This window comes from Rhincodon typus, chromosome 2, assembly GCF_021869965.1.
Source record: "Rhincodon typus isolate 14 chromosome 2, sRhiTyp1.1, whole genome shotgun sequence".
Lineage (NCBI taxonomy): Eukaryota > Metazoa > Chordata > Chondrichthyes > Orectolobiformes > Rhincodontidae > Rhincodon > Rhincodon typus.
The window spans coordinates 41143413-41169278 of NC_063333.1; the positions used below are offsets into that span (position 1 = coordinate 41143413).

At 41.8% G+C, this 25866-nt stretch overlaps 1 protein-coding gene across 2 annotated transcripts in view; it reads right to left on the bottom strand.

Annotated features, from left to right (window-relative positions):
- The window catches only part of plxdc2b (plexin domain containing 2b), a 343331-nt gene that overhangs the window by 81228 nt on the left and 236237 nt on the right, over positions 1–25866 (bottom strand). For both annotated transcript variants that reach the window (XM_048613860.1, XM_048613862.1), the window contains exons 6-7: positions 24858–24976; positions 23639–23738 (exon numbers count right to left, since the gene is read on the bottom strand). In XM_048613860.1, coding sequence (XP_048469817.1) covers positions 23639–23738; positions 24858–24976 — 219 coding nt within the window. The remainder of the gene's footprint in view (positions 1–23638; positions 23739–24857; positions 24977–25866) is intronic.

Consider the following 25866-nt stretch of genomic DNA (forward strand, 5'->3'; position numbering starts at 1 on the left):
CTGGCAAATAACACTCCGAATTGAAACTCCAGTCCCCTTATAAACTCCCCCTTAAATTCACATAGACAGACAAACACACAGGGTAAAATGGGTTATGACTGGACAGGAGAAACTGGAAAGACAGTTCAGTGGTCCTTTTTCCCAGGTATCATTGTCAGATGATCTTTATGACACTTCTGCTGACCAGGATGTTGCTTTAATTATCTTTCTCCAGATGCTTCCATTGGTTGGTAAGACACAAGGTGGCTGGTTCCCTTATAAAACTTCTCTGATTTATTAGTTAAAAATCACACATTACAGGAACTGTTGCTGGAAGCATAAACTGGTTTACGGCTAGTTTTGACTGCAGCGAACCGTAAGACTGCTCCAATGCTGGGGAAGAATTAAACTTATCTCTCTCTCTGTAAATTGTTCTCAGCTCTAACTTGTTCAGCTATCTGAGAACCAGTCACACAGTTGTTGGCAAGCAAAGGTGTCTGTCATTGATAACTAATCACTAGTCCATAAACCAATCAATGTCTTGTTACTAGCAGAAGTATCATCCATACACTTCCCTTGGCTCCAAATCATCTACAACTCAAATTCTAATTACTGTTGGTTGAAACAGTGGTTTACGATGCTTGCCATGAATGTTAGGTTATTTGATTTTCCAAATTTACAGCCACTCTTTCAAATACTGGTTTCAAAACAGCTCTTTCTCATTACAATTTCCAGTTTTTAAAAACACACAAATGAAATCAAGGTTCCTACAATGAAACGCTCAGAATTATTCAGCAATTGCTGCACAGATTATGAAATGACATTTAACAGCAGATATTTTGTCTTGATTAATGCCTTGTGAATGGTGGTCAGGCTTTGGGGCACAAGAAGGTTAATTACTCAACATAGAATTCCAGCCTCTGGCCTGCGCATGTAGCCACAGTAATTACTTGGCTGATCAGTTCACTTTCTAGTCAATGGTCAACCTCAGGATGTTTTTTAGTGGGGGCTTCAGTGATGGTAATGCCATTGAATATCAAGGGGAGATAGTTAGATTCTCACTTGCTGCAAATGAATGTTACTTGCCACTTATTAGCCCAAACCTGGATATTGTCCATGTTTTGCTGTATAAAGACACAGACTGGCAATTCTGATGTTGGGGGCTTTAGGAGGAGGCCAACATGGATAATATTCAGCTGCTTCATCAATGACCTTCCCTCCACCATAAGGTCAGAAGTGGGGATATTCGCCGATGATTACACAATGTTCAGCACCATTCACGACTCCTCAAATACTGAAGCAGTCCATGTCCAAATGCAACAAGATCCGGACAATATCCAGACTTGGGCTGGCAAGTGGGAAGTTACATTCGCGTTACACAAATGCCAGGCTATGACCATCACCACTAAGAGACAATCTAACCACCACCCCTTGGCATTCAACGGTGTTACCATCACTGAATCCCCCACTATCAACATCTTAGGAGTTATCATTGATCAGAAACTCAACTAGACTCAATGGCTACAACAGCAGGTCAGAGACTAGGAATAATACAGTGAATAACTCACCTCCTGACTTCCAAAAGCCTGTCCACCATCTATAAGGCACAAGTCAGGAGAGAGATGGAATACTTCCCACTTGCCTGGATGAGTGCAGCTCCAACAACACTCAAGAAACTTGACACCATCCAGGACAAAGCAGCCCGCTTGATTGATACCACATCCACTTACTCCATCACCGACACTCAGTAGCAGCAGTGTGTACTATTTACAAGATGCACTGCAGAAATTCACCAAAGATCCTCAGACAGCACCTTCCAAACCTACGACCACTTCCATCTAGAAGGACAAGGGCAGCAGACATATAGGAACACCACCCCCCGCAAGTTCTCGTCCAAGCCACTCACCATCCTGACTTGGAAATATATCTCTGTTCCTTCACTGTTAATGGGTCAAAATCCTGGAATTCCCTCCGTAATGGCATTGTGGGTCAACCCACAGCAGGAGGACTGCAGCTGTTCAAGAAGGCAGCTCACCACCACCTTCTCAAGGGCAACTGGGGATGGGCAAGAAATGCTGGCCAGCCAGTGATGCCCACATCCCACAAAAACAAACAAAATAAATAAATAAATCCACTTGGCACTTCTAGCTGAAGAGGATATTTGTGGAGCTTTTACCTCTAGCTAAATTGTTTAATTGTCTATCTCCTACCATGATTGGATGAGGCAGTACTGTTTAGCTTAGATTCGGTCCTCTTATCACGGGATTGTTTAGCTCTCTGTTGTGTGCAGCTCTGTGGTTGTAACTTTAAAAGGCTGGCACCATACTCTTAGATATGCCTTGTGCTGCTCTTAGCATGTCCTCCCATTCATAATTGAACCATGGCTGATTTCCCAATGTGATGGTAGTGGTAGCATGGGGGGTATCCCAGGCCATGAGGTTACAGACTGTTAATGATTATGATTCTGATTATGCTAATGGTCCACAGAGCCTTGGGAATGTCCAGTTTCATGATACTAGATCTGTTTATAATATCCCATTCGGCACAGTGTTAGTACAAAGTTTTATATCTAAATATTGTCTTGTGATGAAATCCGTAGCTTCAAAACTTGTATTTTTTGAGACACAAATTGGAAAGGAAAACAGAAGTGGAAATCTGGAAAATAAGGAAGGAACTGACATCACAGTTTCTAACAAAACTGAAACTGAGATTGGAAACCATAAATTCTGGGAGGACTTAACATGGTTGAAATCATACAAAACAGAGAACCGTCATAGCTCATTCATAGATGATAGGTCCAGAAGAAGGGAGAGACTAGATGCAGAAGCTAAGGGTAAGCAAAGATATAGTTTGTTCAACTGTTTCTGGTATTGAAAGAAAACATTGATGGATCTATGTCATTCAGACCATTGTATGCAAAGTTCAGCAGGTACTGCAGATGTGTGCCACTTTGGTGGGAAACAGAACATATCCATATCCTCGATCTGAGGAAGGATCACCAGACCCGAAACGGTAACTCTGTTTTTTCCTTCACAGATGCTGACAGACCTGCTGAGCTTTTCCAGCAACTTTGTTTTTGTCCATAGTACTCATGTTGATCGCGCGCCGCTGATGGCTAAAGATCAGGTTAAATCCTGGAATAAAAGGAGCTGATTTTTTTCATGAGGAAGACAAAGTTCTAAAAGATATTGTGACTGAGATTGATGAAATATAAGGTGAGTTGACTGCTGAGCCATTTCATAAAATCTGCCCAACTTGCCTCTTAATGCATAATCAACTACAATTTGTCTGTAAGTTCATGTTTATGTTGATAGTATAAATACTATCCAAGATAGTATTTATTGTATCTCATGTTTGATTCTTGCAGGGTAAAAAAATATTTTGTTTTAAACCATGGAATCTTGTGTTTTCAGTCTTTCAGTAAATAATGAGATTACATATTTCAAAAACAGTGAACAACCTTAAACAAGAATGATAACGCTATTTATGAAATTGACTGGAAATAATTATTTATTTCATCACATATTTTGATGTAAAACACTCTATAATTAGCTTTTCTGAAAAATCTTCTTCTTTATAGAACAGTCTGACTTTATAATTTGGAATATCAAATTTATGTATTTTAGTCAGACATCAAAGTAAGAATAATTCATCTATCAGCTGGATTTGAAAAGCTTGAAATTATTATATATGAGATTTGAAAGCTTTTTAATCTGTTTCAGCTGATTTTCTATTTTTCCCAAAACTCAGAAGTCTCTCTTCTACATATTAAGCAGAATACTTCGGTTGTATTTAATCTACTTTTCAATTAAAAATTTAGAATCAAAATGCAAACTGTGGAAACATTATTAATTAAGTGGACAGCATTTCATTCTCTAGGGTGATTGTTTCCTAGTCAATATCTGCAGATTACAAGAGCTCCTTGACTTTGCTGCCAAAAGCAACTAACAATAGGTCATCCTTCATCCTCTTCTTTGGGGCAGTGTGGAAGTCGCCTGTCTACATATCTTCAAAATAACCATTTGTTTTGCAAAATATAATAACAGTAGGCTTGAGAATAAGTCATATATTACAGTGCTATTTTATTTCCTGACCTCTGCTTCAGATGAAAAATATAATCTAATCTTTGCTTTGATAAAGCATTGTTGCCTTGTTATATTACAATCATTAATGGTTACTCATTTTAGTCACCTACCTTTGACAAAAATATAGCAGCTGGCTCAACAAGACTGTCCCATTTGATCATATTACAATTAAGTATCATGACCCCAAATGTTCTTTACTGTGTAGCAGTCATGTGATTGCTCGGCATTTCAACATCTCATTGAAAGCACAGGTAGGCCAATTCAGGAAAGAAATACACTCCTGAGAGATTCCTCTTTCAACCTATTCTACTACTGCATTTCGATTAGATTATAATCTTGTCTTTTCATCCAAATTTATAACATTTGCACAAGTCTTTCTGTCATCCATGGATCCTGTGCTTCGATCCAGATCATTAATACAGATAGTGATGAGCAATGAACCTAACAGTGGAGCTCAAAAACAACGTCCATTAGCAACTGATTTTCAAAATGAACCCACTGTTAATAATAATTCTTTGTCTGCAAGAATAGAACCTGGAAGCAGTTCCTTCCACAATTAAGGATACACTCTCCAATCCCACTCAAATTTTTCTTTTAAAGTAACCAAGATCTATATTCCATGCCCTGTGCTGGTAGGTTTGAAGATGGGGGAGGTCATAATATCTTGCATGTGGACCTCCCACTGCTGACCCACCACTTGCGGTGGTGAGTAAAGTGGGGCCAGGCTCAGCTGATATCTGCCTGAGTTTCGGAAAATGAAAGGTGACTTGATTGAAACACATAAGATCCTGAGAGGTCTTGACAGGGTGGGTGGACTGGGTCACAGTATAAGGACACAGGCAGACCATCCAGGATGGAAATGGGGAGAAATTTCTTCATCCAGAGAGTGATAATCCTTTGGAATTCTCTGTCATGGAAAGAGATTGAGGCCAAAACACTGAATGTTTTTAGACCAAGTTAGACATAGAAAGTGGGGGGATGATACTGAGTTGGATGATCAGCCATAATCTTACTGAATGGGTGAGCAGGTTCTTCCTTACTAGCTGTATTGGGGTGATACTGTCATCTAGACACTCCCTCTGAAGAGGTATAGACTTTTTAGAAATATAATGTAGCCACATTTGTCAGGGCAACATTGAGGGAAACTGTGGCCTGCAGTGGGAGGGTGAATTGGAAGAAGCCATGTGGGCCCCTGCCTGATCACTGGCATGACACCTCCAGGCACTTGCCAGACCTCAATCTCAGTGCAGGTCCCATCAGCTGTAGGAAAGATCCTGTCCTTTCCCCAGTCTACAACACAATTAGTAATAACTTGATTAAATGGATTGGCCACTTCAGACAGGCAAATCTGGCCAGAAGCAGGAACACGTTAGCTGACCAACCTTATTCCATCATTTCAAACTTGCTTCCCTGCCCCACTTTCATGCTGTTGTCCACAGGATCTGTAATAATCCACTCAGTCGTTCCTGGCTTAGATTTTCTACCCTTATTATTGTTACAACTCGGGGGCCTCAATTCAATCCACGGGAGCAATTTCTGACTCAAAGTGCCCACTCGATACGTTTTCTTTCATTTCTTTGATCACTCTTTAATTGGTGCCATCCAGTTTGTTTCAAGATCCTTTATTCTCCCAGGGTTATAACTTAACCCTGTTTGACATTTACAACTTTCCATTATATTGTACGTTGAGTGTAGTTTACTGGTGTGAACCCTGATGTAAAATAACCGTATAAAACCTCTGCCATGTCCTGGGAGCTCTTCTGTATGTGCCCTGAAGCATTCTATACCCACCTGACTCCTAAAAATATTATTACTGCTACTGCATTTATCTTATAAATTCTCCAGGGGCCTACAGCCTGCTTTGATAACAGCTATTCTTGCCTTTAGCCAAACTCTATTGGTATTGCTCCTGTACAGAAAGTTATTTTAATCTATAATATATTTTTTCCTCAATCTCAGTTGTTCTTGTAGATCACCATTTTGTCAACCTTTATGCCCTTATTTTGATGCTGGGATCAAATAGGGATTATGTTTGCATCTCATTATCTTTAAAGGAGCTCTTCTTTACCTCTGTTGTGGTAATTTCCTCACCAGGTTCAAGTCCTTTGGTTAGATTTTTATCTCTAAATGAAGGCAGAAATGCAGTTAAGAAAGTAAAACGAAAGTCCAATTTGCAGTACATTCCCAACCCTGCTATTTTTGTGTGGCCTTTTCAGAAGTTGGCATGGGCTTGAAAACAAACCCCACATATACCTTTCCTAGACCCTGGATTGGCATTGTCAGACCATAGAGAACTTGAATTTGCTCCGCTGGGCTATGTTCACATGCTCTCGCAGGTTTTGCAAGTATAAAGAAAGCCAGCAGGTTTGACAATTCATGAACAGGGCCTGTCGAGGAGTCTGAAACATTCCTGCAGGTAAATGTTAGATGTTTTGACACCATTGAATGTTGCTACTAAATACTGAATTGTAAAGTAAGTGCTTTTCTAATGTAGTGATTGATCAAATGGCTCTGCCTTACAGTGAACAACATTGTGTAACTATTGTTAAGCATTTTAGTATCTTTCCCAATGGGCGAAGTGACATAATATAATTAAACTACAGGAAAATGTATAAGGAAACCCTTTTTTTTGTTTTAGACTGAGATGTAAATATCCAGTGATTTATAACTTTGAAAAGCGTGGTCCTAGTTTACAATATAAAATCTAAGTACCTACTTAATTGATTGTCAGCAAGCTGATTTGAAATGGAATTGAATCTGCAGCTTTAAAAACAGGTGTCCTGTACTTTAGTCTCAATGGATTCCATTGCTGACAATTGGTAGCTGGGCCTGTTGAGGATGCTAGGTTACAGGTTAAAAACACCACAACTACTTATCTCAGAGGAGAAAGGGGAACATGCTGAAGAGATGTTTACATTTTGATTGATTGCTTTAAAAAGGCATTAAAGGATTTTCCGACTTTGATGTAATTGAATAAGGGATTGATTTTATAATAGATTGATCACTTAAAGAAATTAACATTTTTAATGGTTTTATGAAGACATTTTTTGTTATGAAATGTCTTTGAATATGACAGCTTTATATGTCACTTTTAAATATATCATGGCTTGTCTGTAATGGATACTAGATGAATTACTGTGAGAATACATGGTGACATGGAGAGAGAACCATGGCAAGAGGAGAAATGGAGGAGTATGGGAAAGTGAGGGAGGCATGGGGGCATGAGTGAGCATAGAGACCGGAGGAAATGAAGTTGCATTGACGGGGCATAGGATGGTATGTGGAATATGAAGGGGCATTTGGTGGCATGAGAGATTAATGGGAAAATAATGACGTTGAAAGATCAGGGTAAGGAGCACAAAAGCAATGTTGGACAGCTTGGCCCACGTCCCAGTGCACAGAGGTGGGCCTCATAACCATGGACATTGACACCCCATACTCCTCTGATGCAGGCTCGGGGTCAGTGGTGGGAGAGAGTCAGGGTTGTGGAATTTGGGGATCTGTGAGAGAATTGGAGTCAAGTCAGGTCCAGGATGGGGAAATTGGGCCTCCCTGGAGGCATAGGGGGCTTGTCGGTGGAAGTCAAGGCCATATTATGCTTAGTCAATCATCAGAACAAGTTTTAATCCCTTAAAACTTACCTGGTTAATGACTCAAGTCAGTCAGTCAGTCAGAACCCTCTGAAGTTTCCAACTCAGTCTTAGAGATGGAATTTCTTTTCAGAAGGTTCATAGAATCCCTACAGTATGTAAACAGGCCCTTCGGCACAACATGTCCACACCAACACTCCGAAGAGCATCCCACCCAGACATATCCCTCATAACCCACATAATCTACACATCCCTGAACACTATGGGCAATTTAGCATGACCAATCCACCTAGCCTGCACATTTTTGGACTGTGGGAGGAAACCGGAGCACCCGGAGGAAACCCACGCAGACAATGTGCAAACTCCACACAGACAGTCACCCGAGAGTGGAATCGAACCCGGGTCCCTGGCGCTGTGAGGCCAACTGAACTCAACCTGCCTTAACTGTCAGTTATCATCCTGTACATTTTCCATGGCAATGTCTCTACTGATCAGATTCTAAACAAACAGCACTCTATTCTCATACAGGATAAAATATTATTCCCCTTTCCATTGGTATGTTCATGAATGTTCTAATGAATGCAAGATAAAAAGCATTGACAAAATGTTTTTTTTCATCAATAGTTAAATGCAAGTTGTTGTTGTTATTATACTCCTGTTATCTAATAGTCCATGATGATAGCAAATAGCAAATCTGGGCAAACAAACTGTGCAATTATCACTGTGGAATCCACCAGTTATGCCAATATTCCCAAATATATCATATTGAAACCTTAAATCCTACCTTCTCACTTAACTTATTCTACATATGTAAGTAACCAAGTGTTGGTTCATTTTATCACTTATTTACATATCCCTGTGATAGACTAGCATCCAGAAGCTGTCACTGCTGATGTAAGTATTGATTAGTTTCATGGACAATGTTGCTGTTTCCTTTGATCCACCATGGTGTAACATGGAATTGGCTCACTTTGTTGAATCATAGGATTGTTAAGGTGCAGAAAGAGGCGATTTGATCCATTGTGTCCAGATTGACTCTCTGAATTCACACTTCACTTAGTGTCATTCTCTCACCTTTATTTCCACAACCCCTGCACGGTGTTTCTTTTTAAACTGCAGTCTAATTCACTTTTGAATGCCTCAGTTGAACAAGCCTCCACTATATTCCCAGACTTTTAACTATTTGCTGTGTAAAAAAGCTTTTCTCGTATCGATTTTGTTTTGTTTTGCCAATTACATTGAAACTGCCCTCTCATTTTCATGAGTGGGAACAGTTTCTTCCCAATTACCCTGTCCAGACCCCTCATGATTTTGAATGCCTAGACCAGATCTCCTCTCAATCTTCTCCTCACTCTGGATCTTGTTTCTTAATACGTTCACAGTGTTTCTGCAGATGCAGAGGCTAGCTTTGAATTTGGAAGGTTCAGATCCACACAGAGATATCCTCAGTCCTTCATTTTACTGTCACCAAACAAGCAGTGAAGGGGTATTTAAAAACTCCACAGACTGGGCTGGTTGTTTAAAAATGGTGCTAGCAGCAGCACAGCCAGTAGGTGCCACTGGGAATGCCACCCTGACTCCTGTCCTGTCACATGATTGGGAATGCCCCACATGTCCTGCTTGCATCACAATTGGCTGGCTCTTTCTATTCCACGTGGCACCACCAACCCATTCAAGGTGCGCTAGTTCGACCCGAATTATCAATGATTACATTCTGATTTCCATCTATACGTGCTGCCTGACCTGTTCCATGTTTCCAGCATCAGACCACCTAGCATCTGTGCTGGTGTGCTTTTGTGTTCTCACAGAGTATTACGTTGCTGGTGCCTCGTAAATATAGAATTATGTTGTCTGGAAGCAATGTGCTTTAATTAGTTCTTCCAACTTCGATACTTACACACAACCCATTCAGGGACTGCAGTGGCCGTGAGTGCAGAATTAACAGAAAATGAAGTTAAACAAAAGTAATCAAAAATTAAAAATCAATTTGTCTCAGTGAAAATTGGGAATGTACTGGCTCCCTATAACAAATGCATAGCTGTCTATTTTTAAAGTTCAAACAAGATTTTGCGCATTGTTGTTACATAAGAACAACTGAAATAGGAGCAGAGGTAGGTCATTTGGCACTTCAAACCTGTCTCGTCATTCAACAAGGTCATGGCTGATCTGCCCCAGGCCTCAACTCCTCTTTCATGCCAACTCCAAATAGGCATGAACTCCCTGACATTTCAAAAGTCTACTTACAAAGTCTCTTTAAATTTTTCAGTGATCCAGCCTCCAAAACGCTATTAGGTAGAAAATTCCTACATTCACTACTCTCTGACTACTTTGCCCTCTAAGGAAGTAAGTTCCTTCATATCTCAGTTTTAAGTAGATGTACCCTTATTCTATAACTATGTCTTCTAGTTCTAGACTCCTTCATTATCCTATTAATATCTACCCTTTCAAAGTCCAGCAGAATGTGTAATAACTTTTATGAGGCACCATGTCGAATGCCTTCTAGAAATGCAAACTATATTTAGCAATATTGCTTGTTATATCTTCAAACAACTCTACAAATATCAAACATGATTTCCCATTCATAAAATTTTAAGGTAAAGATAGATTCTTGAACAGTAAAGGAATTATGGAGAGCAGGTAGGTAAGTGGAGCTGAGTCTACAAAAAGATCAGCCAGAATCTTATTGAATGGCAGAACAGGCTTGAGGGGCCAGATGGCCTACTACTGCTCTTACTACCTTATGTTCCTATGTTAAATCATATTGACTCTGTTTGATTATGTTAAACTTTTCTATGTATCTTGCTATTTCTTCCTTAATAATGGAGTCTAGCATTTCCCCAATGACAGATATTAGGTGAGCTGGACTATACGTTTGCTGTGTCCCTTCTTTGTTATGCAGAGGCATCACATTTATAGTTTTCCAATGAGCTGGAATCCTCCTGGAATCCAGTGAGCTCTGAAATATTTTGACCAATGCCTCCACCATCCCAAACAATAGAAAGAAATGTGGATGCTGGCAATCTGAAACAAAAACAGAAAAGTGCTGGATAAACACAGCAAGTCTGGTAGCATCTGCAGAGAGAGAAACTATCTCTGTCACCACTTCCTTTAAAAGCCTTGGATGTAGGAACATCAGGTCCTGGTAGAACTGCCTGAGGTATTGTGCAGGCATGTGCGTGTGGCTGATGGAGTTCTTCATCCAGGCAAAGGGTTCTGTCACTGCCAAGGCATTTGTATACATGGCTACCTCCATGAAAATGTCAGCAACCTTCACAGAAAGGAAGATTTAGCAGACCACTCAATGGGTGCTGAGAGCGTATACCTGGCTGAAAAGCCTTTCTGTGACCTTGAACCCATTGTAAAAGTAGCCAAGCACTTTGCGATCAGTGCGCCTCCAAGTGCACTGCTACCTGTTTAAAGCAGACAGAGCCTAATGTGCATGGAGAAGCTTCAGAGATCTGGGAGTTTCCACTCAAGGTATTCTGAGGGTGGACAGGCTCTCTCTGGCCAGTCTGATAGTGATCCATATGCTTCCTGCCAAAAGTGGCCACAGTTGAGGCTTCTGCAATGGTGCAGAATCTGTCAGATTGCTAGGGCCATACAGACCTTGGACAACCAGAGGGCTGCTGCTGCACTCATTGTGGGTTGCAGCATATCAGGAGCCTGTCTCCAGCTCAGCGCACAGATCTCAGCACAGCACAAGTAAACACTTTGATGTACCACAGTGGCACAGCCATTTAAACATTTCATGTCAGATACTGTCGCTTATTTATGATTAATACTCATGATTAATATGAGATATCCCTCATATTCTTCACTCAGCGACTGATTCTTTAAGAATACCTTCTGGAACCTGTGAATCCTTAAATGCAAATGTGAAAGGTTCCTGCAGGAACGTGACACCCTCTGTGTAATGGAGCAGGGCGAAGGCAGAGGCTGGATCAACGGATCAGAGTCAATACTTATTAGATGACTTTTGATGATGATAAGCTTGGTTAGAAAGTAGCTGCTTGTTGAGTGTGGGACAGATGCCAAAAGTGTTTCAAGTTTCAAGAATCAAGTTTCTGCAGGCCTCCCTAATGTGTACTTGCATACTCCTGACCCCTGCTACAGGTAAATCATGTGTTATGTTTGCAAAGCTCCCTCTTCACCATCTTCCACATTCAATGACTCTGCGTGCAAGGTTCTTCACATTTGCTGTGCCAAATTGTGTGAGGTGTCATCGACAGTGATGATATGTGGGACCCACACTGGATTAACTGCAGAACTGTGACAGTCAAGGCAATGGAATTACATCTACAGCATTCCTACTGTCTGCTCAGTGTTGGAGCTATGTCTTGCACTGTGCTATTCTCTGCCTTATGCAAGGGTTCGTGGTTCATTATGCAAGTATGGAAAGGATAAGCCCTGGCACGAGGTACCAGCCCTGGAGTAGTAGCTATGGGTTGAACAAACGTGACATTCTGAAGGACATATGCCTCATAGCTACTGCCCGCAAGATGAACACAGACCTTCAGAATTCACTTTCTGTGGTCATACATTATTTCAATGTTGATAGAATTGAATCTCCTTTTGTTGATGAATGATGCAGCCTGGTTCAATGAACGTTTGATGTCACATGTGCACTATCAATGATACACTGCCTAAATGGCAGTGAGTTTGAAACTCACTTGCCTCTCAGCTTGCATCCTGGGATCTGTTTAGGTTTGGATAGATTCAGCTCTCAAACAACACATTGGTCACTTCCCAACAGTAGTGGTGGCCACTTAATGCCTGTGCGCTCAAACTTACCAAGCACTCAACTTCCGTGCCTCCGTCACTACCTGGGATATTCCCCATGTCACCGGTGGATCCTTGGAAGGAGGCACGGAAGTTGAGTGCTTGGTAAGTTTGAGCGCACAGGCATGAGGTGGCCACCCACTCCCACAGATACAGCTCATCCTGCATCCTGGTTCACAATTGGTGTCTGCCTCCCTGGTGAGACAGAGCCTTCTCAGGACTGCCTCTTGGAGATTTAAAAGAAATCCATTCAGTCCTGAAGACTCTGAAAGTGACACTACCCTTTCCTCTCCCTTGCTGCTGCTCCAGCTGACATCGTGGTATCTCCTCTCCTGCTGAGGTGGCTCCCTCTTGCTGCTGTAAGAGAGCTGGCAATGGGAGGCTCTGCACCACGGGGTTAGCTTCCTGTGCACATTCCCTCCAGACACTCAGGAGGGAGCAGCACTGCATGGATGATTCCCATCTTGGTCAATGACACTCTGTTACAGGTTGCCAAAGATGGACTGATCTTGCTCCTGGCCATCCGATGTCCACCTGTCTTGAAAGGTTCTGTTCCTCAGAGCTCCCCGCTTGTTTGACCAAACTTTACCTTCCTTCCCTCCACATTCTCAAAGTGCACTGTAATGGATGGCAGATAACATTCTCACTGACAGTCTGTCGTGCTGCCTGAAAACCAGCACCTTTTAAATCATGGGATCCTGAAACAGGATCCCTTTGTACTTCCTGATTAGTTTGGAAGGCGGCATAAACTTTGATTTCAGAGATACAGAAGTTGACTTAACCAGTTTGGCAACAGGTTTAACTCTCTTCCCACTACAGACTGACACTGCCGACCTTGAATCATTCCATTTTCCTGCTGTGGGAACTCCACCCATGCAATTCAACAGCCTTGACTGCCATGTTTCCCACTTGAGAGAGTTGCATTAAATTCTGATCTGTGATTTTTCATCAGTTATCATACTATCCTGGGCATAATTGGCTTATTCTCAGCAAATGGAACTTATCTACGAAATATTGCTATTTAGCAGGGTCTAGGCCCGAAACGTCAGCCTTCCTGCTCCTATGATGCTGCTTGGCCTGCTGTGTTCATCCAGCTCTACACCTTGTTATCTCAGAATGAATTGTGAGCTTGGTCTTGCTGACTGAGAACAGATCAACATCTCAGATGTCCTTGTTTTTCATGGACCGCAACTTCCCCCATTCAGTGGTCGAGAATGCCCTCGACCGTGTCTCCCGCATTTCCTGCAACTCATCCCTCACACCCCCTCCGCGCAATAACAACCAAAAAAGAATCCCCCTCGTCCTCATGTACCACCCCAACAACCTCCGGATCCAACGCATCATCCTCCGACACTTCCGCCATCTGCAATCCGACCCCACCACCAAAGACATTTTTCCCTCCCCACCCTTATCTGCTTTCCGGAGGGACCACTCTCTCCGTGACTCCCTTGTCCGCTCCACACTCCCCTCCAGCCCCATCACACCCGGCACTTTTCCCTGCAACCGCAGGAAGTGCTACACCTGCCCCCACACCTCCTCCCTCACCCCCATCCCAGGCCCCAAGAAGACTTTCCACATCAAGCAGATGTTCACCTGCACATCTACTAATGTGGTATACTGCATCCGCTGTACCCGCTGTGGCCTCCTCTACATCGGGGAAACCAAGCGGAGGCTTGGGGACCGCTTTGCAGAACACCTACGCTCGGTTCGCAATAAACAACTGCACCTCCCAGTCGCGAACCATTTCAACTCCCCCTCCCATTCCTCAGACGACATGTCCATCCTGGGCCTCCTGCAGTGCCACAACGATGCTACCCGAAGGTGGCAGGAACAGCAACCCATATTCCGCTTGGGAACCCTGCAGCCCAATGGTATCAATGTGGATTTCACAAGCTTCAAAATCTCCCCTCCCCCTATCGCATCCCAAAACCAGCCCAGCTTGTCCCTGCCTCCCTAACCTGTTCTTCCTCCCATGTATCCCCTCCTTCCACCTCAAGCCGCACCCCCATCTCCTACCTACTAACCTCATCCCGCCCCCTTGACCTGTCCGTCCTCCCTGGACTGACCTATCCCCTCCCTACCTCCCCACCGACACTCACCTTTACTGGTTCCATCCCCGCCTCTTTGACCTGTCTGTTTCCTCTCCACCTATCTTCTCCTCTATCCATCTTCTATCCGCCTCCCCCTCTCTCCCTATTTATTTCAGAACCCCCTTCCCCTCCCCCATTTCTGAAGAAGGGTCTAGGCCCGAAACGTCAGCCTTCCTGCTCCTCTGATGCTGCTTGGCCTGCTGTGTTCATCCAGCTCTACACCTTGTTATCACAGATTCTCCAACATCTGCAGTTCCTACTATCTCTTATCAAGGATGATTAAGAGTTTAGTTTTTCACTTTTGTGTGCGAAATCATTATTGATGGCACCTGTGAAGAACAGCACAACAGCAGTTCTAATGACTGGTAGTAAATAAATCATTTTTCAAAGTGTCAAGAATGTTATTAAAAACGATTACAAATCATCACAGTACTCCTAATCAATTGGTAGCACTATTTGCAACTGACAAGACTCACTTTAGGGCATGAGAGCTGCCAGGAAACTGCATTGAACAAAATGCATCCTGTTCCTGCAGCAACCATCAGCTATGTGCATACACTGTTGAGATTGTTCCACTATAACTTTGCCGAGGGTCACTCTAAGGACTTTAGTGCTTAATTGAATTAATTTGCTGTTTTGTACATTTATATTGTAATTCAACAAAGTAAGCATAAAATTATGTAATTTCATACATAGCTCCCTCCCTTATGTTGAAGGTTGTTGCTGTGTAACAGCACTAAGATGGGAAAATGTAGTGGTTGAATACTTTATCGACTAAGGATTTACAGAAGTTAAAAAGTAAAAGCTAAAGATTCAGACATAAGTTTTGCAATATTCGCACACTCTATTTAATGTTTCGGGTCCAGTGACCTTTTTTCAGAATGGATTGTAGCTAGGAAATGATTGGTATCTGCGCTGAAGACAGGGGATTGCAGGTGATAAAGGGCATGGAAGACGGCTTTCGGGCCCTAAAATGATTGATTCAAAGTTCAATAATTTTAGGATCTGAATACCTTCTTCTATGTCCTTTACCCACCCCATACCCCTGGCCGTGTCATGACATACATTGCTTTCATCACAGGCAACCTATTTTCACCAACTGATTGCAGCGACTGCAACAAGGTCAGCCACCTGCACCTCATAGAATATGTGTTCCCTGATCGGGGCTGTTCATCTCGTCCAAGCAGTGAGCCCTGGCTGACAGATAAAAAGGGGAGTGTTAGAGATGCTGACACTCTGGTACCTGACTCTGAATGGGGCAGCACTAAAGTCAAGGACTGTTCATATGTAAATAACGGGAGGCATGGTGACAGGATACCGGCCTCTGTGGAGTTATTTCACTCATGGTCACTATTGTCAGCCTTTCTTTCTCCGCGGTTCAGCACTTTTAGCTGCCTAACTGCGGTTCTCTCTCTCTGGGCTCCATCTCCAACTAAATTTGGTCCTCCCCCCAACACCCTGTCTTCAGCATATATACCAACCGTTTCCTAGCTACAATCAGTTCTGAACAAGGGTCACTGGTCCCAAAACATTAACTCTGCTTTCCCTCCAAAGAAGCTACCAGACCTGCCAAGTCACTCCAACAATTTCTCTTCCTGTTTTATATTCTCTTTGGACTTGGTTTGGAGTACTTGGTGATTCACTGTGGTGTGTTGAAAGTGAACTGAATTCATTTGCATGTGCTTCCACTGTCTTGTCTACCACTTGTTGTGACTCAATGTGGTAGTGCGCTGAAAATCAACCTCTGTCACAAAAGTTCAACATTTTAAGATATGTACTTAAAATTCCCCAATTTACCTGGTTCTCAAACTCAGGTTGATAGAAAGTATGGACCTCTGGTTTCTATACTTAACAAAAATTAGTATTTATTACAAGTCATCAGACTGTAGCTGCAGATAAACAGTTATGAACCATCAGCATATAACATTATTAATTAAAATTATAATTATAATCCTCTTATAAACCCTTAAAAGCACACACGTGTACACACACACACACACACACACACCACGGGGGAAAGCTGCATAGTTCAATGATACAAAGAAGAATACAGCACTGGAACAGGTCCTGTGCCAACATATTTTGCCCTTCCATACTAAAACCGTTTTCACTTACAGGATCCATATCCTTCTGTTCCCTCCCTATTCATGTACCTGTTCAGGTGCTTCTTGAATGCTGTTGTTGGGTCTGATAACACCACCTCCTCTGGCAGCGTGTTCCAGGCATTCACCACCCTTTGTGTGAAAAATGTGCCTCTCACACCTTTTTTAAACTTCCTTCCCCTGCACCTTGAACACGTGTCCCCTAGCAATTGAGCCCTCCACCCTGGGAAAAAGCCTCATACTTTCCACTCTATCGATGCCATTCACAATCTTATAAACTTCTATCAGGTTGCCCCTCAACCTCATGCGTTCCAGTGAAAACAAACCCAGCCTATTCTAAATAACACAGTGTGAAGCTGGAGGAACACAGCAGGTCAGGCAGTATCAGAGGAGCAGGAAAGTTGACGTTTTGGGTCAGGACCCTTCTTCAGAAATGGGGGAGGGGGAAGGGAGTTCTGAATAAATAGAGAAAGGAGGGGTGGGGCTGGGGAAGGTAGGTGGGATGGTGATAGGTGAGTGCAGGTAGGTAGTGGTGGGGATTGGTCAGTGAGGTGGGAGGAGCAGACAGGTGGGAGAGAAGATGGACAGGTTATGTCAGGTCAAGGAGGTGGGGATGAGAGGGAGGGTTGGTCAGGGGATGTGGCCGGCAGTGGAGAGATTTAAAACTGGTAAAATCCATGTTTAGGCCATTGGGCTGTAGGCTCCTCAGGCGGAATATGAGGTGCTGTTCCTCCAGTTTGCAGGTGGCATCATTGTGACACTGGAGGAGGCCCAATCACCATCCCACCTACCTTTCCCAGCCCCACTCCTCCTCTCTCTATTTATTTCAGAGCTTCCTTCCCCCTCCCCCATTTCTGAAGAAGGGTCCCAACCCGAAACGTCAGCTTTCCTGCTTCTCTGATGTTGCCTGACCTGCTGTGTTCATCCAGCTCCACACTGTGTTATCTCTGACTCCAGCATCTGCAGTTCTTACCATCTCCCAGTCTATCCTACCATTCTTCATAGCTAAAATCTCCCATACCAGGCAGCATCTAGGTAAACCTTTTCTGTACCCTCTCCAAAACATCCACAATCTTCTGGTAGTGTTGTGATCAGAACTGTACACAATATTCTAAGTGTGGTCCAACTAAAGTTCTATAAAGCTGCAGCATAACTTGCCTATCCTTATACTCAATGCCCCTTCTAATGAAGGCAAGCATGCCATTGGCCTTTATTACTATCTTATCTACCTGCGTTGCCACCTTCAGTGACCTGTGGACCTACACACCCAGATCCCTCTGCATATCAATACTCCTAAGGGTTCTGCCATTCACTGTATAATTTCCACCTGTACTTGACCTTCTGAAATGCATCACCTCACTCACATTTGTACGGATTAAACTATGTCTGCCATTTTTCTACCATGCTTCCAACTGATCTATATCTGCTGTATCCTCAGAAAATCCTCCTCATTATCCGCAACTCCACCAATCTTTATATCTTCCCCAAACTTACTAATTAGACCAGCTGTGTTTTCCTCCAAATCGACACTCCCTTCCCTGAGCTCATCCTTCACCAAGGATGGGAAAAAATTTACCCCAGAGCCAACAATTCTGCTGGAAAGAGTTCTATTGGCTGCCATTCTGAAAAAGACCCTTTTATCCCTACTCTCTGCCTTCTGCCAATCAGCCAATCCTCTGTCTTGCCCCGACACCATGGGCTGTTATTTCACAGCCCCCTGTGTGGCAATTTGTCAAAGGCCTTCTGGAAATTCAAATATATCACATCCACATGCTCTCCTTTGTCTAACTTGCTTGTTACCTCCTCAAAAATTTCTGACAGACTTGTCAGGCACGACCTCCCCTTGACAAAGCCATGCTGACTCAGCCCTATTTTACCATGTACTTCCAAGTACTTTGCAATCTTATCCACAATAATGGGCTTTAAAATCTTACCAATGAGATTGGTAACTGGCTTATAATTTCATGCTTTCTGCCTCCCTCCCTTCTTAAACAGGGTGTGGCATGAACCATTTTCCAGTCCTCTACAATCCTTCCTGACTCTAGTGATTCCTGAAAGATCACCACCAATGCCTCTACAATCTCCTCAGTTACTTCCTTCAGAATTCTGACGTGTCTATCTGGTCCAGGTGGTATATCCATGTTCGGACCGTGGGAGAAATTGAAAAAGTACTTTGCATCATGTTTGAATTCGCCAGTAGCATAACAGAACCTCAACACCTTTCACTTCCCCAGCACCTTCTCTTTAGTGACGTCCATTACACTTACCCGGCCCCTGATTGTCTTGAGGTTCTGGTATGCTACTGGCATCTTCAAACGTGATGCAAAGTACCTTTTCAATTTCTCCCACGGCATTTCTTTGATCCCCATTATACTTCTCCAGCCCCATTTTCTAGCAGTCCAATGTCTATTCTTGTTTCTCTCTTAACTTTTAGATTTCTAAAAAAAACTCTTGCAATCTTCTTTTATATTACTCGCTAACCTAATGTCTTCTTTTATTTTTTCCCTGTTTACTTGTTTTTTTAAGTTATCCTCTGCTGGTTTATAAAAACTTCCCAATCCTCTGGCTTTCCACATGAATCTTCACTGCATTGTATGCTTTTTCTTTTGCTTTTATGCTGTCCCTGATTTCTCTTGTCAGCCATGGTTGCCTCATCCTCCCCTTAGTATGCTTCTTCTTCCCTGGGATGAATTTCTTCTGTTCCTCCTGAATTAACCGTGGAAACTCCTGCCATTGCTGCTCTCCTGTCTTCCCTGCAAGTGTCCTTTCCAAGTCAACTCTGGCCAGTTCTTCCCTCATGTCCTTGTAGTTACCTTTACTCAACTGCAATACCATTTGTCACTGTTATTTTCTCATAAAAGAAAATTTGGACACATTGATTTCCATCCCATCATCTAAATGATTAATTAAATACCATGAAAGGTTAATCACACAATACAAATCCGTGTGGGACATCACTCGTCACATGCTGATCATGTCAGAGTCATACAGCACAGGGACAGACCCTTCTGCCCAACTCATCCATGTTGACAGGTTTCTTAAGTTGAACTAGTCCCATTTGGCCCATATCCCTCTAAACCTTTCCTGTTTGTGTACCTGTCCAAATGTCTTTTAAATGTAATTGTACCAGCCTCGAACACTTCCTCTAGTAGCTCGTTCCATTCACACTTTTTCTGTGTGAAAAAGTGATCCCTCAGGTTCCTTCTGAATCTTTCCCCTCTTATGGCCTTCTAGTTTTGGACACCCCTACCTTGGTGAAAAGACCTTGGCTATTCACCTTATCTATGCCCTTCATGATTTTATAAACCTGGATAAGGTCACCTTTCAGCCTCCTATGCTCCAGGGAAACAAGTCCCAGCCTTTACAGAGATAACAAGGTGTAGAGCTGGATGAACACAGCAGGTCAAGCAGCATCAGAGGAGCAGGAAGGCTGATGTTTCCGGCCTAGACCCTTCTTCAGAAAAAAAAAAATTTAGGGGTCTAGGCCCAAAATGTTAGCCTTCCTGCTCCTCTGATGCTGCTTGGTCTGCTGTGTTCAACCAGCTCTACACCTTGTTATCTCAGATTCTCCAGCATCTGCATCCCTACTACCCCAGCCTTTACAGCCTCTCTTAAAACTCAATCCTTGAGTTTTGATAACATAGTTGTAAATCTTTTTTGATAACAAAGTGTGGAGCTAGAAGAACACAGCATCAGAGGAGCATCAGAGGAGCAGGAAAGCTGATGCTTTGGGTTGGGACCCTTCTTCAGAAATTTTTTTTTGCACTGTTTCCTGTCTGGTAACATCCTTCCTATAGCAAGGCGACCATAACTGTATGATGTGCTCCAAATGTGGCCTTAACAATGTCTTGTACGGTCGTTACAAGATGACCTGACTCCTGTACTCAGTGTTCTGACAAGTGAAGGCAAGCATGCCAAATGGCTTCTTCATCATGCTGTCTACCTGTGAACCATGTATCTGAACCCCTAGGTGTCTCTGTTCTCCCCAAGGCCCTACCATTAACTGTGAAAGTCCTGCTCTGGTTTATTTTACCAACATGTAACACCTTGCATTCGTCTAAATTAAACTCCACCTGTCATTTCTCAGCTCACTGGTTCGGTTGATTGAAATCTTTAGGTTACCTGTTCTTTATCTCTACTCTCAGTCTCCTAACCATTTAAAAAGTTGCCCTTCTCTGAGCATCAACTTTACTTAACAATCTGAGGAAGTTCATTCAAAAGATTATAGAATCTATGGAAATTCCCCTGTCCACCACTTTAGTAACCTCTTTGAAGGAAAACAATCTGGTACATCACACATGTCCTGCTTTTAAAAATTTATGCAGGATCCTTGCAGCAAGTAGTAAGGAAAATAGTAATGGATTCCAAGAAGATATAGCCACAGGGAGTATAAAGGAAGATGAAATTTAATACAGAAATGTCTTGGATCAAATGCATGGGGGGAGACTATGCAGACAAAATAGCACAATTTAAAGGGGTAAAAGATTTGGGTGTTGCTGCACAAATCTATTAAGATGATAAAGCACCTAACAAAATATATGGGAACTGGGTTTATAAATGGAGGCAAATTAATGGAAGCCAGTGAATCTTTTAAAAAAAACCACTGGCCTGCCCCAGTTGAACTCCCCACTTGTGGAAAGACATGAACTTTTAAAGAGAGTACTGAATATCTTTACCAGATTTGTTCCAGAGGTGAAGGTTATAGTTTCATTGGTAGACTGGAGAAGCAAAAGAATCAGATGAAGCATTGAGAAAAATAATTTTTACACAGTGTCTGGGTTTGGGATTAATAATGCTTTTCTTGATACATGCTGGATCGTAGTCTTTAAAAGGGAATTAGATTAATATTTTAAGTTGAAAAAGAATTTCAGGACAATGGACAAAGAGCCTAGGAATGAGGCCAATTTTGCTATTCTACGAATGAGTTGATACAGACTTGATGGGCCAAATGGCTTCCTTCTGTACTCTGCTATCTTGTTCTTATAGTTCTTTTTTCTATGTTTCTACATAGGATTGGAAAGCCAAGAACAGAGAGATGACTATCTGAAAGCAAGGGAGCTTCATGAATTTGGAATGTGATATAATCTGTGAATTTATACAGTTGCCATATTTTGTACAAAACCCAATTCTTGCAGAATTTTATTCGTGTAACTTGCAGACTGTTTGACAATGTGGTTGCAGGTGTGAAGGAATAGGTCTATGGACATATTTCTGAAATAAAATTTGTATTAAATTCAGTGCCTGTAAGTAATCAGTTGGTGGACTGATAATAACCACAATAATAGCAATATTGCAGTATCTTAGCTATGATCTACAAGGTATGTAAATTACAGTGTCAAGAAAATTAACATATTTGAAAAAGCCAACTTCATTCTGAGATAATGGCTTTTCTCCCCCTAACCAATGATGTAAGTTGGGCATGTTCACAAATGTTCTACTATATAATTGGGGGACGTAGAATTTTTAAACAACAAATCATACCTCAATAACAAATTTTCATACTCTTATAGTTATGAGAATTCAATTGTTTTAACAAAACACACTTGGAATGGTTGATTATATTTTATATAATCCAAAGCATAATTGCAGGAGAATTAGGAAAGTTTTGGCATGATGGCATTTAGAAAAATCAATATATTTGGCATGGTAGGGATGTTAGGGATTCCGAGCCTGTATACTCCAGGCCTGCTGCATCCTTCTCTCTCTCTCTGTTTCCTTTTCCATCTTTCTCTTTCTGTTTTCTTTCATCTTCCGACCTTGATCATCGTGGGTAGCCAGAGCAGTATCAGAGGGTTGTTGGCAGTGGCTGTGGAGCTTGGTGCCTGGGCTGGGTCTGCGGTAGGCCTACAGTGGGGGCAGATGAATCGTCGGCTGTGGCGGTGCTCAAAGCTTGGTGGGTCGTCGGAATGTGGCGTGGACTTGGGCGAGGCACGGCGTGGATTGGCCGCGAGCTCCCGGCGCGGACTGGAAGCAAGTCTACGCAGACAGGAGGCGAAGCCCAGGATGGACTGGAGGTGAGGCCCGCGCAGTCTGCTTGAAGGACTGTAATACTGACATTTTTATTTCTTTGTTTTTCTCATTTATTCCTGAGATTGTGTACTTTAGTAACTTTGTACCTAAGATGGCGCAATAAGTGGCAAATTTGTAAACTTTTCACAGCAGTCATGTGAGGACATGTGACAATGAACCTAATTCTAATATTTGATTAAGCAGAATGAAGTGTCAAAAGAAATTATACATTGGAGACAATGGTCAAGCAATTGAGATTCTCTCAGCATTACAATGAAACTACAAATAAGCTGAGGTGAGTAGTCTTTTATTTCACTTTGACAGTAATTGACTCGTGCTATGGCTGATTTAACATCACTGAAAGGAAACTAACAAGAAGACACACATATTTAAAGAACAGCTGACAGTGGAGCTGCTCAGGCCAGATGTATTTAACGGTTCAGTCAAACCACAACGTCATAATCACTGTATGCTAAAAGTCAAATTCTATGAATCTACACATTTAATTTCTCAGAACATCTGAAATTTCAACCATAAACGCTTGATTATTTGTCCACTGACTGTAACTTGAAGGTTGTATGAAAAGCCAGCTGAAAATCTTAAAAGATTCTGACAAGTAAGTAATGTCAACTGACACATATTTGATTGACTGGGTGGGAACTGTCTGTGCTACATCAACTGTACGTTTATTGATTTCAAGTTGGCTGATTTTGATTAATTTCCGTGAATAATTGTTCCTATTCTGTCTCTGCTTTCATTTATTCTTAATGATGCAAGAACTGTGATATTAGAAAATACTCTTTATGCACTCTGATGAAATGTCCAATCCTGAAACTTAACTTGAATGTTAACTTTGAAATGTAACTTTTTTTCTGAATATAGAACTCTATTGGCTACATTTAAAACTTTAATTTGAAGAAAACCTCTCCCAAAGAACTGATTGAAAGCTCTCAGCTGATGTTTCCTGTGGTACGTGTACTGTGGAATGATGCAATTTCACTTACTGGGAATCTGTTGGATCTTGTGGACGACTACAAATGCATCTGACAGCCCCACTTTGACTGGGTGGTTCGCTGAGTTTATCTGTATCACAGGAACAGGAATCTGGACAATACAAGGATCAATATATGTAGGATAAATTCCAATTCTTCAGGCATTTCAAAGTGCAGCTATTATCTATTCACTGTTTACTGATCACAGGTAATTATACTGGAATAAAACATTCCTTGTGGAATACAAAACATCTCAAGTTGTAAACCTAATTGAGTATTTCAATTGCAGTTACTTTCAGAAATCACTGCCAGAGGTAAAGAAAAAATACTACAATTCTGAACTATTACATGCATATAAATCACATCCTACTTCAGAATCAGCCATGTTCAGCTTTCACTTAGGAGGGAATGATTGATTCAATTTATAAATAGCTACTTTCTGCAAAATAAATGCATTGAAATACTGCTGATAAAATATGTCACAAATGGTGATTATTAAAATGGATTAGCCATCTTCAATGCAAAATATGAGTAATAACACTTTTCCACCTATCTGTATATTTAGTTTTGATAAATATTTATAGATACTATCTTTTTCTTGAGATTTGGAATGGAATAAGTTGTGAAGACATGTCAGTTTATTTTGTAAGAATCCATTACAGTGTTGCAAACTGGATGAAAGAATGGTTTAAAATCTCAAAATGTACAAGAGTGATGTGATATTCTTTGTTGTGGCAATAGAACAGGTCTCCTGCTTTTTATTTATTAACTTGCTCCTCCGGGACTTTCCTTGAAAATGGAGAAGAAAATTAATGTTTCGACTTTATCACCCCTTGTCATCACTGCTTCAGATATGATAAAGTGAGGAACGTCCTTTACAGACATCCAATGTCATAGCAAAAGAATGTTCACCATGTGAATAATAGAGCATCTTTTAAATTTAACTTCATCACAGCCAGAGTGGGTTACAAGATCTGAGAATTAACTTGTGCCTCTCCTCATCCATTCCCACTCTACAAGACAAATAAGACGCAAGCCATAGGGTGAATGACACCAAACAAAGGAAAAACTTTAATTTGTCCAAATCTACCTCAAAATGAAAGAATTGCTTCTCCATACTGACCTGACATTGCCATCCTTTTTGTGAGGTTAATTAAGTAACCTCCATCAGGGCATTCAACATTTATACTATGATTACTAATATAGAATGTAAACTAGCTGGAAAACTTACTTCTTTATAAGCAAACACAATCCGTCCATCATTATGCAGTGTGGCCTGGAACGTGAAGCTCCCTAAATCGTAGTTATCTTGTAGGCGGACATTATCCCACTGTACAACCAGAGCAGTACCTGCACATACAGAAAATGCATAATAGAACAAATAAAACCACGTTGATATGTAGAACCTTCAAGCTAATCTGCTGAGCAATACTGCTGCCTCGCAAAGGGACATGCTTTGTCAGAAAAACAACTGACTCGTTGACCATTTTATGCACTTACAGTATTTTGGATGGTACAAGTTTTCCATTTCTTTCACTACAGAATGTAAGGTCAGTAAATTCACAATATTTCATTAGCTGCAGCTGAAAGAAATGAAAGAACTCCTGCTATAACTTTGTCAGAAATAGTGGCAAAAATGACCATTTACAACATTTCTGGGAGTTTCTGCCAACAGTCCACCAAAGGTGAAGTTAATGATGAGAAGAGTCCCTGTGAAAACTGCTACTGAATATCTGGTAGCGAAGCACCACATGGTCGTGGAGGAGGAAGGTACAGTACTGCTTCCACAGAACTGCAACGCAGAATCAGGTGCTTTAGACCAATTTGTATTTGCTTCTGTTTGTCCTCTATATGAGCAATAATCTTAATCACACACAGGCACTCTGCTTCCACATCCTCTTTCCCTCCTGTTTTTAACTATTTCCCTGAAATATTCTAAAATATTGACATGGTCAGTGCTCCAAGCACTAACTCTTCGATCCTGTGGAGTTTCTTTAATCTGAACATTTGGACATTGCTGGCAGGGCCATCACCTGTTGTTCATCTCTAATTGTCCTTGGAAAGGTGGCTGAAGGTTGTTTCCAGAACTTGGGTTGCTGTCTGTTTATTGAAGGCACTCTCACTCTGCTGTTGAGAGGGAGTTCCAAGAATTTGTATAGCAACAATGATATAGTTCCAAGTCAGGACATTCAGCTACTTGGAGAGAAGCTTTCAGGCAGTCGTATTCCTGTGTGCATCTT